At 34.8% G+C, this 16,823-nt stretch overlaps 1 protein-coding gene across 1 annotated transcript in view; it reads right to left on the bottom strand.

Annotated features, from left to right (window-relative positions):
• Nucleotides 1–16,823, bottom strand: part of SLC9A3 (solute carrier family 9 member A3) — a 62,479-nt gene that overhangs the window by 22,954 nt on the left and 22,702 nt on the right. Inside the window, exons 6-11 of the mRNA XM_087714413.1 lie at nt 9,780–10,082; nt 7,460–7,620; nt 5,894–5,972; nt 3,498–3,675; nt 2,126–2,346; nt 317–519 (exon numbers count right to left, since the gene is read on the bottom strand). Of these exons, the coding sequence (XP_087570539.1) occupies nt 317–519; nt 2,126–2,346; nt 3,498–3,675; nt 5,894–5,972; nt 7,460–7,620; nt 9,780–10,082 (1,145 nt within the window). The remainder of the gene's footprint in view (nt 1–316; nt 520–2,125; nt 2,347–3,497; nt 3,676–5,893; nt 5,973–7,459; nt 7,621–9,779; nt 10,083–16,823) is intronic.

Genomic DNA, 16,823 nt, shown 5'->3' with positions numbered 1-16,823 from the left:
TTTGGTACAGTAACAAACAGTACAGGTATAGACTTCAATAGATAGTTAGGACTGCAGAAAAAAACCATTGCAATCAGCTTACTTTCCATTGAAGACCTGTACCACTCAACTGAATGCCTAATTCCACACAAAACTATCTCATGTCTAAGGAGGCTGGGGATGCTGCAACAGTCATAAATTTGAAAAACGGTTTTAAGTCAGTCCTGTTTTAACTTCACTAAATGAACTGTTATAACTCAAGGATTATCTGTACAACCTTTTACCCTCTATGACAAGGTTTTTATTTTTTTATTTTAGGAAAAATTGAATTGAATACCTGGAGTATTACTGTGAAAAATACAACTATGATAGTTGTGCTGACAAACAGGTTTTTATCTTTCACTTTGTTTTCATCCAAAAGTACAACTAAGGCAAAGGCAACAGCACCACGGAGACCACCATAGGACATTACCACTTGGTCTATTATTCCCAGCTGTACCATTCGATAGCGATTTAGAATCCAAGTCTGTAGAATTACACCTGTTTAAACAAATGTATCAAAGATATCAGAATAATATTGGGAATTAGGGGAATGGGACAGATATGGTGAAGAGTTGAACTGGGGGACGGGACGATTTTAAAAGTTAAGAAAGAGTTAAGATAAAAAGGTTACGTACATAAGAATAAAAACAAAGCATAAATACACAGATAGAAAGTACAGATTAATAAGAATAGAAATAGTTAGAAAACTAAAAGAGATTATTGTACAAGAAAATAGTTTTTTGTGGATAGAACACAGTCTATCCTGTACTCGCTAAACCGCAACCCAGTGAAAGCTTTTCAAGCAATTAACCTTTCTTGTCATTAAATGAAGCAGACAGTATTTCATTATCTAAACTTTTCTAAATGCTGCAAGTTCAGGTAAAACTAGTAAAGAGTTATAAAATGGCATATGATTACATGAATAGGCGCTTGTACATATGAATGTATATACGTAATAACTAGCAGCCTGATCCATAAAAGAGACCATGTGCACTTAGCTATATTACATGGCCTACCTACTGTCTAAGCTAAAAAATATAACTTTCCCTACACCCAATAGAGCCTAAAGGTGTGAAAGGAATACATTTCCCATCTGCATTATCCTGCCAAAAGAGGTGCAGCATATTCCCTTCACAAGGAAGCGTTCAGGTTTTATTACATATTTTCTATTTCCTGTCTCATCACTTCCTATTACAAGCATTGATGAGAGAGAGAAAGGAAGTGAGGTTATTCCAGCCTCCAACGTCCATGCAGAGAAGCCACTTATACCCTGTTTCCTCAAAAATAAGACCTCACTGGATAATAAGCCTAATCGGGCTTTTGAGCGCATGTGCTAAAATAAGCCCTCCCCAAAAATAAGCCCTTCCTGATAAGGGCTTATTGGGGGGACAAAAGAAAATAAGACCCTGTCTTATTTTTGGGGAAAGATGGTAGTTCTTAAACTCCAATCTAATCTGGAGGTACCGTGTTTCCCTAAAAATAAAACTTATTTTCTTTTGACCCCAAAAATAAGCGCCTGGCCTTATTTTGGGGGAGGTCTTATTATTTTTGAGGTCAGGAGGCAGCGAGTGTGGTCATCTCATGGCTGATGCTGTGTTGCAATATTTTCAGGAAGAGCTTATTTTCAGGGGAGGACTTATTTTAGCATATGCGCTCAAAAGCCCAATTAGGCTTATTATCCAAGGAGATCTTATTTTGGGGAAACAGGGAATAAGCGGCTTCTCTGCATGGAAGTTGGAGGCTGGAATAACCTCCCTTTCTCTCTCTCTCATCAATGCTTGTAATAGGAAGTGATGAGACAGGAAAGAGTAAGTATGATGTAATCCCTGAACACTTCCTTGTGAAGGGAATATGCAGCACATGTTTTGGCTGGTAGGGCCAAACTTTACCTATGCTAGCTAAATGCAAAACACATTACTGTTTTAAAGGCAGAATACCAAACATTTGAATACAGAACAAGAAGTTACAATAGAAATATTCTCATGTCCTGCCAGAGCAGCAAGTGTTCTGGGGACAGAACACAGTCCTCTTGTCTGACCCATATTAAGAAAATACTAATACTTCTATTTAATTAATATTAATAAAGGTAAAAAAAATCTCTTACCAATGATTCTATAGATAGAGATGAAAACCAGTGTCAGGATTATGAAAGCAGTGTTCCATGTCCAGATTTTAGGATTAACAGCAGAAATTCCCAGGAACATAAAAATAATAGTTTCTGCACCACTTGCTAACATTTTCATGGTGTACCTCACAGTGGTAGAAGATTGGTCTGAAATATTTGCTTTGACATATTTCTGACAGCAGATACCACAGAACGTTATCCTGGAAAAATACACTGAACATCTTAGTCATGTATCCTTGTGATCCTTTTTTCCAAATTGTAATTTTGTTAAACTAATATAAAGTATAAATAAACATGTAAATAAATGTATCTGCTGAATAATGTGTTAGCTGGCAACCCAGTTATGAGTGTAGGAAGGCTTCATATAGCATTGTCTGGATGCTCTTTGAAAAGATGACCTTCACAAGAGGAAAGTGGAACAAGGCATGATGGGTCAGGGAGAAGACCCAAGATTGTGAGACCCAGCAGGGCAGGAAACTGTACAAGAGGTGCCTCAGGGTACTAGAGCTCTGGGAGGCCTGACATAGACCATATGTGAATTGGAAAGATGTTGCAGTATAGACCTGGGTTTTCGCTGGGCTTCCCAGACATCCTGAGGCACACCCTGCTCTACTTTGTGATCTGTTCCGTTGCTAAATCACCATAATGTTAAACTGGAATTGTGGTTGTTAAGTGGGCAACTCTTAACATTTACAACAATCTATGGCTATGATTTTGGGCTCCATTATAAAAATAAGTCGAGAACTACCTGTATAGCCCTGAGACATAAGACAATTCTTATTGTGCGTCTTGGTAATATTCTGGTATTTTGAAATGTTACTGGATTATATGTAGTTTTATGTGAAAAGAATCAGCAGCTATGTGACATTGTATATGGAGTAGTTTACAAGTAGAAAGCATATTACCCATAATTTTAGAATATGTGAAAAGCCAAAAGGCAACTTCTTAATTGACCATGTAAATTCCCTTCTTGATATCCTGCTTCTTCCTACCCTGTTGGATTTATTATAAAACTATCAATTTATAATTAATTTACACATCAATGCCCTTGATTTACATACTCCATAGCTGGATTCCACACCTGAACTGAATATGCAGGCCAGCTAGATAGTCTTGAATTCACAGATGAATCCATATAGACTCACATTATATACTCACAAATAGGAATTATTTCTTTTTATGTTCTGTAGTTAAATCTTTTTATATGTACAATGCAAGAAGCTGTGTAAACTGATTCTCAACATGAATACATTCATTTTTAACTTTTAAATACACCTTACTTTTTTGAGTTAGTGAGAAACTGTAAATTAAATGACAATTTCCTCTAATAAAAATAATAATAAAAACTTACGCAAGGATGGCAGATAATGAGAGCATCTCAGCTGTCAAGTAGGAAAAATAAGAAACGACAAATACAAATCCAGGCTCAATTATTCTGACATGCTTTGTGAAACGAGTGACAAACGAGAGCAGAAATGCAAATATAATGCCAATTAAAGCACCTCCAAGGCTCACCACAAAGAAAGATACTGCAATAAAATCACATAAAAATTGAACTTTGTTAATAGAATAGAATATAATGGAACAGAACAGAACAAAACAAACAGAACAGAACAGAATAGAAAGAATAGAATAGAATAATTGAGTTGGAAAGGACTTTGGATGTCTTCTAGTTCAACCTTTGCTCAAGTAGAAGATCTATACCATTTCAATGTCCAATATCTTTTTAAATATCTTTTTAAAACATGGATATTTGATCCAGGACAAATTACTATTAACTTTTGGGGTGATAAGATGCCAAGGAAAATTTCCTAGGACCTGATTACAATAATAGTTGATTAACAAAGGATTTTGACACTTTATCTTTTATCCTTAATGTTCTTCCTATTAATTGTTTTGTCATTAATATATTATATAGATGACAGTTTAGCAACTTGCAAACAGATTTAATAGTTTAAAAACCCTGTTTTGCAAGGTGTGGGAAATTAAGATTGTAGTAATATATCAACTCAACTCTGGGAGATAATATATATATATAGGTGTGAGAGTTTTATTTCCAATTCCCTTTTTAATTGTCTTGTTTGCTATGTGGTTTTGTTTGTTTAATCTTTTGAAGATTTTTTTTATTTTAGCTTTTTTTAATAAAACAAAAGATTTGACAAAAAAGCCTCCAGTGATCAAGAACACACAACTTCAGAAAGCAAGCTGTTTCATAAGTTTTTCTCACTATCAAGATATTTCTTCTTATTTCTAGGTTGGATCTCTCCTTCAAGTTTCCATCTGTTGCTTCTTGTCCTGCCTTCAAGTGCTTAGGAGAATAAGTTGCCTCTTCCTTGTGGCATCCCCTTAGATTTTGGTGGCTATCATGTCAACCCTTATCCTTCTTTTCATTAGATATACCCAATTCCTGCAATCTGTTTCATATATTTTAGCTTCCAGTGTCCTGATCATTTTTGTTGCTCTTCTCTGCATTCTTTCTAGAGTCTTAACATTTTTTTTTGTATTATGGTGACAAAAACTGGATGCAATATTCCAAGTATGGCCTTACTAATGGCACTAACACTTCTCTTGATGCTATTCCTCTGTTAATGAAGCCCAGAACTGTGTAGGCTTTTTTGGCAGCTGCAGCACACTGCTGGCTCATATTCAAGTGATTGTCCATTACGACTTATAGATAGATCCCTGTCACACTCATTTCTATTGAGCCAGTACTATCTATTCTGTACCTGCACATTTGGTTTTTCTTACCTAAGTGTAAAACCTTACTTTTCTCGCCATTGAATTCTATTTTATTGGATAGGGCTCAATGTTCAAGTCTGTCAAGATCATCCTGGATCTTGAGTTTATCTTCTAAAGTGTTGGCTAATCCTGCCAGCTTGGTGTCATCTGCAAATTTGATGAATTCCCCTTCTATCCCCTCATCTAAGTTATTTATGAAGATATTGAAGAGTCCTAGGCCTAAGAGAGAAACTTGAGATACCCCACTGCCTACTTCCCTCCATGTAGATGTTGTTCCAGTAAAACTACAGGTTCAATGTGGTTGGTCAGCCAATTATTAATCCATTTGATTGTAATGCAGTCTATTCCATATTTTTCTATCTTACCAAATAGTATGTTGTGGTCCACTGCCTTACTGAAGTTTTAGTTACTTTTGCTCTTTCACAGGGTTCATATAAAAGTCCAATACAGCTTATGTATATATGGCAAGTATTCATGATTGGAACTCATAAGCAGAAGATATAAATTGTTCAAAGGAAATCAAGCCATCAAGCTGAAGGAAAGTCTGGAATGGTATTGGGGAGAGACTTGAACTAGAAAACCTCCAAAATTCTTTCGAACCCTAACCCTATTATTTTATATTCTGTGTTCTAAATGGCAATAAGTTATCTGTTTGCAAAGTGTGCTCATGGCTCCTAGCCCCAAACCTGTTAGGCAAACAGCCAGCACATTTCTTTCAATGTATATTTCAATTATGTGCCTTCTTATTGTCTTGTTATAATCCCTTCCTTCCCAATCTCTCCAATCTACAAGAAGAAAAATAAGAGGAAGAAGTCCAGCACAAGACAACTCTCTCTGTGTGTGTGAATAATGTCTGTCTGTCTGTCTGTCTGTCTGTCTGTCTGTCTGTCTGTCTGTCTGTCTGTCTGTCTGTCTGTCTATCTATCTATCTATCTATCTATCTATCTATCTATCTATCTATCTATCTATCTATCTATCTATCATCTACCATCATAAATAGCTACCAACCTATGCCTTTTATGCATTCTACACCGGTCACATATTCAGCTCCTATTGAAATAAAAGACTCAAACACATTATACAGCACCTAAAAGGGAAATAAAATTGTGGTTTTGTGAATAAATAATATGAGACAAAATTAAAATAAATTAGAATATTCATTCAAATAAACAAACATTGATGAAATGCTTATGCAAAAAGGTTCCCCCCCCTCCATTCAATCGGATCTCATTCTCAATATTGCCTGCAATTGTCCCTGCAATTTTCTTTTTCAAAAGGGATTTGCCATTGCTTCCTTTCTAGGGTTGAAAGAACGTAGCTTTATGCCTAAAGTGGGACTAGAATTCATACTCTCCCAGTTTTTAGCCTGATGCCTTAATTGCTCTACCAAATTGGCTTCCATATTCAATATCTTAACAAATATCAAATGTATCAAAATCATATTAAAAAGCTAATATATATTTTACTTTATAAGGAATACAGTAAAACAAGGATAGGAATATTTTAGTGTGTACAAAATACAGTATAAAAGGTATGGGAAAAGTCTAGTTAGTAGTATCACTCAATCTGATCACTGTGTGGGAGGGAGGAGGTGTTAGAAAATTATGAGGCAAAATAAATTGTCTTAAGGATCTAAAAAAAACTTAAAATATCTAATTTTCTCCTTAACATTGCATATAAAAAATATTCACAAAGGTCAGCGGGAACCAGAAAATAGATTTCAGTTGGCCCTATGTAATGTTTCACTTTCTGTACATGTGGGAAACATTTTATTATTTAAAAAATGATGTACAGGTTAAAAATGTTCCCCAATAAGTCTAATACATTAATTGATTACTTTTCAGTGTAGAACATAAAAATAATGTTGGAAGGAACCTTGAAGGTCTTCTAATTCAACCCATGCATAAGCTGGAGATCCTATATCATTCCAGAAAAATGGATGCTCGTTGGCTGTGACTGAAAACCTCCAGTGATTGAGCACCCACAATTTCTGGAGGCAAGCTGTTCCACTGTTTAATTGTTCTTGCTGTCAGGAAATTTGTCCTTTGTTCTAGATTAAATCTCTTTTTACTGATCTTCCACCCACTACCTATTTCTCTGCCCTCAAATGCATTGGGGAATAGATTGATCCTTTCTCTGTGATTGCTCCTCAAATATTGGAACACTGCTATCATATTACCTCTAGTCTTTCTCTTCATTAAACTAGACAGTTGCCTAGTTCCCTTAATTATTCATTGTAGAATTTAGTTTCCACACCTTGATCTTTTTGTTTTTCCTTTTTTCTTTGCTCTTCTCTACGTTCTTTCTAGGGCCTCAGCATCTTTTTTCTATCTTGGCGACCAGGATTGGACTCAGATATTCTAAAGTGTGGCCTCGCTACTTACTTACTACTACTTTACTTACTAGTAAAGCAGTGCTATTATTTCTTGTGATTTTGATACTATCTCTCTGCTGATGTTTTAAACATTATTACTTATTTTCAAATCTAAATTTCTTAAACCTAAATTTCTCAATACATCTGATTCTCAATCAATCAGAAATTCAGCAACCGCATGTTTCCAAAGAGAGTCTTACCACAGTTACGGCATCATTGAGCAGTGATTCTCCAAAAACAATTATAAAGAGAACATCATTGACATGAACTTCTTCAAACACAGCGATCACAGCAACAGGATCCACTGCAGCTATTAAACTGCCAAACAAGAGAAAATCTAGCAATCCACTATGAAGTTCACCTAAAAGAACAATGTAGATCATAAAAAACACAGAATTACTGAGCCAAATTGGAAATTCTCATTAGGCCTTAAGAAATTAGAAATCTAAATTAAAGTATTCCCAAAGAATATTGTTTGAATATTTCTAATGAAGGAGAAATAGCTACTTTCTGAGTAATTAACTGCACTAGTGAATTAGTCCTCCAATCTTCCTCCACTCCATTTATGTATTGGTCCCATTTTATCCAGCTTCTTACTGATTTTAATGTTTTAACTTTAATGCTAAATGCTTTAATGCATTTAATGTTCTATTTTATATTCTTCTTTTACAATGTTGTACATGTTGTAATCCACCCAGAGTCAGTTGATAGTAAAATTGGCAGCACGTACATTTAATAAAATTTTTAAAAATTAGATTCCACATTATAATCTTGAAGAAATAAGTAAGCTAATATTATTTTTTTCAATATTAATGGAAATGTAGTCTTTCAGCACATTTAACTACTAAAGCATCACTAAATTTAGACATATTAACAAAAACTAAATTACTGTACTGTATAAGAAATGGAAACACTGTTGAAAACTACAAGTAAAAAAGTTCTACATTAGAATATTTTGCATATACTCTAATATAGAATTCTTTCCATCCTTAAGATGGTAAAGAAGAATCAACACATATAGGGCTTGGAAAAACTAAATTCTATCAACAAGGGTAGACTACCTTTAGTGAAACTTCAGAAGAAACAACACAAATCTTGCATGTACCTAATCTGATTTTTCTTTAAACATTTTTGTCACATCTTTAAGGCGTGATGAAATACCTGATGCAATGTCTTATAAATGTAAAGATAATAATTTTCTTACAAACTGAAGTTTCTTTCTTGTATTCACTGACAAACACATTGTCAGTACCCTTTTTATCTTGAGTGAAAAGTGCAGCATCTGCAAAATTTTCACTGTCAAATAGTAAACAGCAAGAAATGTAAAATCTCTTTTACTATGATCCTGATCATATTTCTGTAGCAACAATCACATTATTCTATCATATGTGTTAGAAGAGGTGTTGAACTCCCATTTCTGTTTCCCTTAATGGTTGTGACACATCTGGAGGACCGCAGATTGGATTTCATTATCCTGTTGAAGGTAACCTAAGCATAAATCAAGCAGTGTTGATTTGTGAGGATTATTCTTAACTACCAATCTGACAGAATCCTTACCGGCCATCACTGACATTTGACTTTGAATTGGTTTCCTGATTTTTCAATTTGTTTATTCCTCCAGACACTGAATAGCTAGTTTTGTAAATTGAAGAATTTATAAGATTAGCTTGATGGACTTGTTATAAGAAATGATTCATTAATGAACACAATTCATGAAGAGAGAACAATTAATTCCAACCATTAAGCAAAAAAGATAATAAAATATTTAATTGAAGAAAATTGAGCTTTAAAAGAACCAATTGCTCAGCTTATAATAGCTATCACTTGCATGTATCCATGGCTGAATCAATTCTGTTTATATCTATGTGCCCGTGGGTGGCAGATTTGTCAGATAGACATAAACAGCATCTACATACCATTCAAAAGAGTCAATCAACAAGATAAAAGAGGAACAAAAAGATCAAAATACCTCCTTGCCATAAATCCAGATGAGCAGAGACCAGAATTAACATCAATATTAACATCAGGCCACAATCAAGGAATAAACAATATCCCAATCAAGGAACTACCAATTCAAACAAAGCTAACAGTAAACAAAATCTAATAAAGGAAATATCAAGATTACTCCCACCAACATTGAAAAAGCAAGCCAGTAGTACATAAAATATACATCCCTTTTAGCACTCATGATGTTATCTAGCTTGGTAATGAAACAGCAGCAAGAAAACCACCAGGCTCAGAGAGCACTAAGGATTCCAAATAACTGTGTATTTTATTTTAATCAATTATAGTTACCAAGAAATACTTGGAAATAGTAATGTGTGCATTTATGGTTGGTGCCACAAATACTTCATGTTTAAGGAAATATCATTTGTGGTATTTGTATCATGTTTAATCATTTAGAATTCAAATACAAACTGTTATTTCTTTGTGTGGCATTCTCTATCCTTTATCGAAAGGTGCAAATTACTTTGAATTGCTAATAATGAAATAACAGCGTGTCTGGAAATTCAGCCTTACCCATTATTCCAGTAAGATAGATTCCATAAAGGGAGAAGCCTGTTGTAGCAGCATTCCAGATGGTCCCAATGACAGCATATAGAAGAATTGTCCCTAAGTTGCCAAAAAATAGTCGGTTTGGCATGAAGTATCCCGCATCTAACACAATGGGTGGCAACAGGTAAAAGAAAAAAACTGTTGGTGTAAGGGTGAAGGAGGCAATATTATCAGCTGCATATACAATGCCACCCAGGAAAATTCCAAGGACAATGAGGAGAACACTTTCTGGAACCACAGAGGTAACTTTATGGGACAGGTGGAAAACTGAAAAAAAAGAGATAAATTGCTTGAGTAAATAACAAGAAAAATAACTAACATGCAGCGTTTATAATATATTTAAAGCAGTATCTATCTGAACAGAACAAATTGCCAACCCAGACTGCTTTCCCTGGACAATTATTGCTCATTCCCTTTTAGTCCCATTGCTAGACGTTACATTTTTGCCTATGGATAACATCTTTTTAAAGAATACAGAAATACAGTAGTTCTTGTTTAGCAGAATTGGGACTAGCAGCTCTGTCACTACGTAGAAAACCACTTGACTGCAACTGTGCTTTCCTTTTCCCATTTGCTTGTCTTTTGGAATGCTTATTAAATCTCTGACGGTTTCCAGGATCTCAGGCTTCATGCGCAAACTCTCAGCATTCCATTCCACCCTTCCTCACCGCACCCCATCCCAGTTCAATGGCAAGTTGAATAGCAATACAATCTGAAAGGAGCCAAACGGTTCAATCTTGGGAGACTCTGCAGAAGAGTCTTGATGTGAAGTTTGGAAAACTCAGTTTAAGTACGGGAAACTCTGCATTCTGGAATTTCACCAGCATCTTATAGGGAGGTTGTTGAAAGCCTGGGACAAGAAGAAATTGCCCATTCAGGCAGGAATGAAGAAAGTGTGTGCATAACAATTATGTAATGATTGTGGACTGAGTTTAGGAATGAGCAGGCAATCAGATTTGGCCAATTAAATGTACCTTCAAATTGTAATAAAAAGAGGGAAAAAACCTTAAAAGAACCATTTTTTGTGAAGAGTCAAGTTGCAATTAGAACATAGAATAAGTTGTTAAAATGGATCCTGGAGGCCTTCTAGTCCAACTTCCTGCTTGAGGAGGACACTCTATATCATTTCAGACAAATGGTTGTTCAGTCTCTTTTCGAAAGCCTTCAGTGATGAAACACCCACAACTACTGAAGGCAAGATATTCCATTAGTTGATTGCTCTCGCTGTTAGGAAATTTCTGTTTAGTTTTAGATTGCTTCTTTCCTTGGTTAGTTTGCAATCATTGTTTCTTGTCCCGCCTTTTGATACTTTGTAAAATAATTTGAGCCCCTCATCTTTGAAGGAGCCCCTCAAATATTGGAACATTGCTATCATGTCTCCCATAGTCCTTCTTTTCATTGGACTCTACCCAATTCCTATAACCATTCTTCATATGTTTTAGCCTCCAGCCTCCTAATCATTTTTGTTGCTCCTCTGCACTCTTTCCAGAGTCTCAACATCTTTTTTATATTATATTGTTCAGGAAACAAGCCTCTGCTGAATTGTGGGTTTTGCAGTTTCTTCTTTTTAATTAGCATATGTAATATGAAAAGTGAACAGCAAACTAAATTAACCAATAATTAATCTCTGCCTGTTTCTTTGCAACACTGACAAACAAATTAGACAAGAAAACGTATTTTGACCAAGACATTCAAAGATTTTCCCTTGTTCTATTTCTTTGGGTAAAGGAGGAAATAAACAAGGAAATTCTCCCTACATCACTAAATGTTTCCATTAAGCTTAGAATTTGCAGGACACATACCAAAGAAGGAAAACATCAAGAGAGACACCCAGGCCTTAATAAAGATTAGAAAAGATTCACCTGGTGAACACCACAAATTGCAAGACCAAATTAATTGCATTTTCAGCTACCAGATTGCTATCTTTGAATAACCATATAACTGAATGAATTCATATTAGGACTGATACTATATTAGTTTATTGAAACATTAGGATGATAATAAAAATGAATATTGATCTTTATTTTTTAACCATTGCTATGTTTTTACCTATTACCAGTATGTGTATTTATTATTGGTATGTCATGTATTTACAACACATATGGATGTGTTCTAAATACACGACCTTACTAAACTTATCAAGTAAAACTTCAGTAAATACTTGCAGAAGATTGAGAGTGCAAATGGTGAGGGTTGAAGCTTGTTAGGGTAACTTTTAACCATTCCACACAGAACAGACTTATGTGGCTAAGTTGAGCATGCTAAGCAATGCCAATACTAAAGCGTTGCTTTCTGTTTCAATACAAAGATCAATTTCTTTCTCTCAAGCAACCATCTTTCATAAAATAATCTGGTTGGCAATAACCTTCCCCGTTCAATGCACATCACCTGCCTAATATCTTCCATACCGTCAAAGACAGACCACCACAAATTAAAATCAAGCAAGCCTTATGACAATTCAAATTGATCAAAGGTATCACAACTATTTGAAATCTTTTTATTGATGCTCAGGATCCAATAAATTGATCCTATGCAAAGGGGGGAATTGTTGGAAGTTTAAAGGCCTCTGATCTGCTTCCCCTTTTGGCATCTCACTGTCTCCATCAAAGAATAGTACTTCCCTAAGGGTAAGGAAGATGCCAGATCTTCTTATAATAAATCCAAACATAGAGAGGAATATATATATATATATATATTTGAGGGAGAGGGTGATCTTCCTTTCTGGATTTCACATATACCTCAGGAATAAAGCCCAGGTAGGAGCACTTCAATTTGAACATGAAAACACACTAAAAACAGCATGTACACCCTCAAACTCACTCCAATGATAAAACCAAGTCTCTGCATCCCATTCATTCTGTAGACTCCCTCCAAAACAAATCTCTTTATTCTTCAGAATTAATTAATCTCCGTTCTCACAGTATGTCTGGATTTTATTTTTTGATTTGTTCTGGCACCACCCTCATGAAACCCCCAAATTATTCTTCCAACAATAGGAACCCATTTTTATCACTATGTAAGCCTGGTATTACAATTCTTGGTTCTTCAGTTTATCCAGCAAACAAAACATTCCTTCTTTACGTGTATAGCATTTATTTTTATAAGTTTGTTCGATTCTCTGTATTGCTTCCACTTGTTAGTTAACATGATTTTTGAATAAACCAATTTGACCTTTATCTTAGAAAGTTGTGTTTTTCCTGTTTTCTGCAGATCATTAAAGCCAAAATCATAAGATGAGTTTGGGATGTCTCTGAAACTTTAAATCAGTTATTGAAAGAAATTAGTAGTGTTTGTGATCTATAAATGGTAAGGCTATTGAGAAATTGTTTCCTCAGAATAAAACTTCCAGTTCCCAAAATAAATTTTAGAAATTCATTCCAGACTAAAGGAAGAAGTTCCTGACCTTCTAGAAAAATTGTCTTCCCAGAAATAAAACAAAGTAATAGGTAAATATGGAAGGAAGTCTATGCAACTATCCCAATTCCTTGAATAATTTTTATGGCCACTAGATGCCAGTGTTGCACTGATGATCCTACCTAGTGAAGCAAAAGGCATCAAAAGAGTTTGAACCTAGAATTGTGACATTCAAGCAATATACATAAGCAATTTGTGTCCTTTAGCACAAGTCTTCTGTAAAAAACTGAATACCCTGGGACAGGATCTAAAGAAAACTTCTCTTCGGTAGTGTCACTGAAGACTCCTTCTCCAGGAGAAGGCGTCTCTTAAGAACACTAAGCAAGAAATTTGTCCATGCAATCAAGAACAAGGTGTTTCTCAATAGGTTAAAGATTAATTCTTAATGTCATCAGAGTTTTGAGAACAATGGATATCTGTATTTAGATACCTCCCAGTGCAAAGAATCAACAATGAGCAGCCTAACATTCAAACAACCTGAAAGATGCAGACATGTTTAGGACAAAGATTGATCATTTTTTTCTGTCAACAGGTAGCACTGGGTGGGAGACAAAAGAAAATACTAGCAATTTACCAATTGTTGCTGTTTAATCATTTTGTCCAATGGACAGTAAAACAATAAAGATTCACAAACAGGATAATTAACATTATATGGAATATGAATATATATAGAGAGAATATTTTATATGTAGAACAGAGCAGAACAGAATGGAATAGAATGGTACTTTGCTATTTTTGTCAGATTTGACCATTGCCATTTGACTACTTGAGCCCTACTTCATTTCACTTTATGGCAGCCTGCCATAAAACATGGAGAGGAGGAATAGAAGATAGGAAGGGGAGATGACAGAAACTAGAAGTGTCATCCAGAGACAATGGTTGAAAGATCCAAGGACACAAGCCTAGGAATTGAATGCAAAAGTCCCACCCAAAGAGGTGCCAAATTGTGTAATTGTTAACAAACACCCCATTTGAACCTTATTGGACACCACCAAGATAACCAAAGGGAGAGGGCCTGGGAGAAGTGAAAGTTACTGGATTACGCAAGAAATTCACAGATCTGGCTTTGCTATGCTATAACCAGTTGACCTCACTAAAAGTATACCTTTCACTACAAATGAAGTTGAGGGTCTTTCTTTCCTGAATGTCCAAGCTGGGATAGCTCTGCCATTAAGCCAGATCTGCAGTAATGATTCATCTGGAGACCCAGATGACCAGATGATGGGGACCATGCATGGAATTCTAAAAGTATTAGATTTGTGATCACCTAGAAATGCACAAGGTGTTAATAGGAAGTGAACATGGATTTGTTAAAAACACATTATGTCAAACAGTGCCACCACCACATGGATTTGCAGTTGGCTGACCAACTACAACTACAAACTATAAATGCATTAAAATGCAGAGATAACAAATCCACATGGCACGAAATATAAGAAAAGCCTAGTTCAATTATAGCAAAGAACCAAGTCTTTGAAATACTAGTGATTGAATGAGAAGGGGGGAACTATTTGTCTGGTATGGAATAAGGACTCCTACCTTAGGCAAAGCCTTTGGACTAGAAAGCTCCTAGGTCCCTTCCAGTTATATTATTCTATGTTTTTAGTAATATAATAAAGGAATCATTAATTACAATAATTGTATCTGGATGATTAATGCAAAACTTGATCTATGTTTTGATATTTAATTCTTAAACCAAAGAAAAGCCATGTCTACACTTTTTTGCACAGTAAAAGAAGAAATTGATTTGTATTAAGGTAGTTGTTTAATGATTACAATTGGGACTGGCAATTCAATTGTTAAGCAAAAAAGTTGCTAAGTAAAACATGACTGTGCTTATGATCTTACTTCAGCTATCCTTTGCTATAAGGATAGTAAAACTGAGGATTGGTTGCAAAGTTACCTTTTAATCACCATCATAACTGTGAACAGTTACTGTACGAAGCAAAGTCTACCTTTAGACATGTGGTTTGCCTGTGTCCCTTGTCTTTGTCTCTGTCCGTTCATCTTTTTTTGGAAGAGAGCAATCCAGGCAGTTTACATATTTCCCCTTGATTTTAATCCCATAATTTAACCAGTGTAAAATAATTTCAAGAAAGTGGTTGCACCCAAATAGTCTTGTAAACTAAATAAAAATGTGAATTTATGTCTATGGCTTAGACTAAGGTCTTCATTACATGGTACATATATTCTTATCAGTATAATTTTATTTGTTTAATAAAACAAAAATTGCTTTAAAAAAAGGAACTGGTTAATATTTGATTGACTTCAACCTCTCTCAGAATTTTATTCTTTGTTACACACATTTAACAATAATCTGGAATTCTTATAGCATTGTAATAAGTTCATTAAATTAATGATTTATGAGGTTGTTCCCTCTAAGAGAGTAAATTAACAAACCTACATTAACATTTTAAAAGGAAACTACCATTTTTGGATCACCAGGTCAATGTTTCTCATTTGTCATTTGATCTTTATGGCTAACTATAGGCTTAACCGCTAAAGTCACCTATTAGTATGTAGAATAAATGGAAGGAGATTCTAAATTCTTCAACATATACATTGAGCATATTTTCATATTTTATAATGAAAAACATACTAGTATGAAGTGTGTTATAACCTGAAATTCTAAGCCGTATATGTAACTTTTTTTTACTGTTCTATTGTTCACTTTTTCAAGACAAAAAATATAAAATTTGATTAAAATCAACTAAAGAATAATGAATACATAGGTTTATACAAGATTAACATAGTCAGTGCATATCAACAGCAAGTAATAGAATTTGACTGATGTATTTATTTGACTAGCTCTACTTTGTTTTTAGGGGTACTCTATATCAGGCAGCAAAAAGATCAGACTTACACTTGCATTAAGGTTGGTATACTGATTATGCTTGGTGAAATATCTCGTCTATCAGCCAGCCCGGCACAAACTCTGGAATGTGGGGATGGCTCAAATGAATCAGGCCCTCACTCTAAGATTCTTGGTGCTCTCTGATCTTGGTTACTCAACCTTAAGTTCAAGCCTGAGCTACAAACTTTGTCTTTTGCCACACAGTATTCTCATCTCTAAGCATTTTTGCTGGAGCAGAACTTAATCAACACTTTGGTTTACCACAGAATGAATAAGAAAAAGTCTGGAGTAAAAAAAAAAAGAAGAAGAAGGGTTTTCAGGATAGATCAGACTAAACAGGATGTTCATCTTTTGCCTATGGCAGTGGATGCAGTCAAGTAGTGCCACAAACTGACATTACTTTTCTGTTTTATGAGACATTCCCTCCATCCTGTAAATATAAGTTTTCTTAAATTTATTGAGACAGGATTTACAGGATTTATTTAAAGTACATAAATTTAATGTGAATCATTTGACTAACCACTTTATCCACATTACTTTTCTGTTATATCTATATAGCTGAAGATAAAGATTGCTAAAGTGAGTGTGAAATGGCTTTTTTATATGTAAATACAAAAATACATAGAAGATGAATAAAGATCAATAAAACAAACCAAAGATAATTTTATGAAGGTGGGAAAGGAGAAGAAAGTAGGGTATCTTTACAAAGAGATATTTATCAAAAGTCAGGTGATAGGTTA

This window comes from Thamnophis sirtalis, unplaced genomic scaffold (genome assembly GCF_051295495.1).
Source record: "Thamnophis sirtalis isolate CommonGarterSnake01/CBP01778 unplaced genomic scaffold, rThaSir2_p1.2 scaffold_4, whole genome shotgun sequence".
Lineage (NCBI taxonomy): Eukaryota > Metazoa > Chordata > Lepidosauria > Squamata > Natricidae > Thamnophis > Thamnophis sirtalis.
Note: the sequence above shows the minus strand (reverse complement) of the source record. Positions and strands in the feature narration are given on the sequence as shown.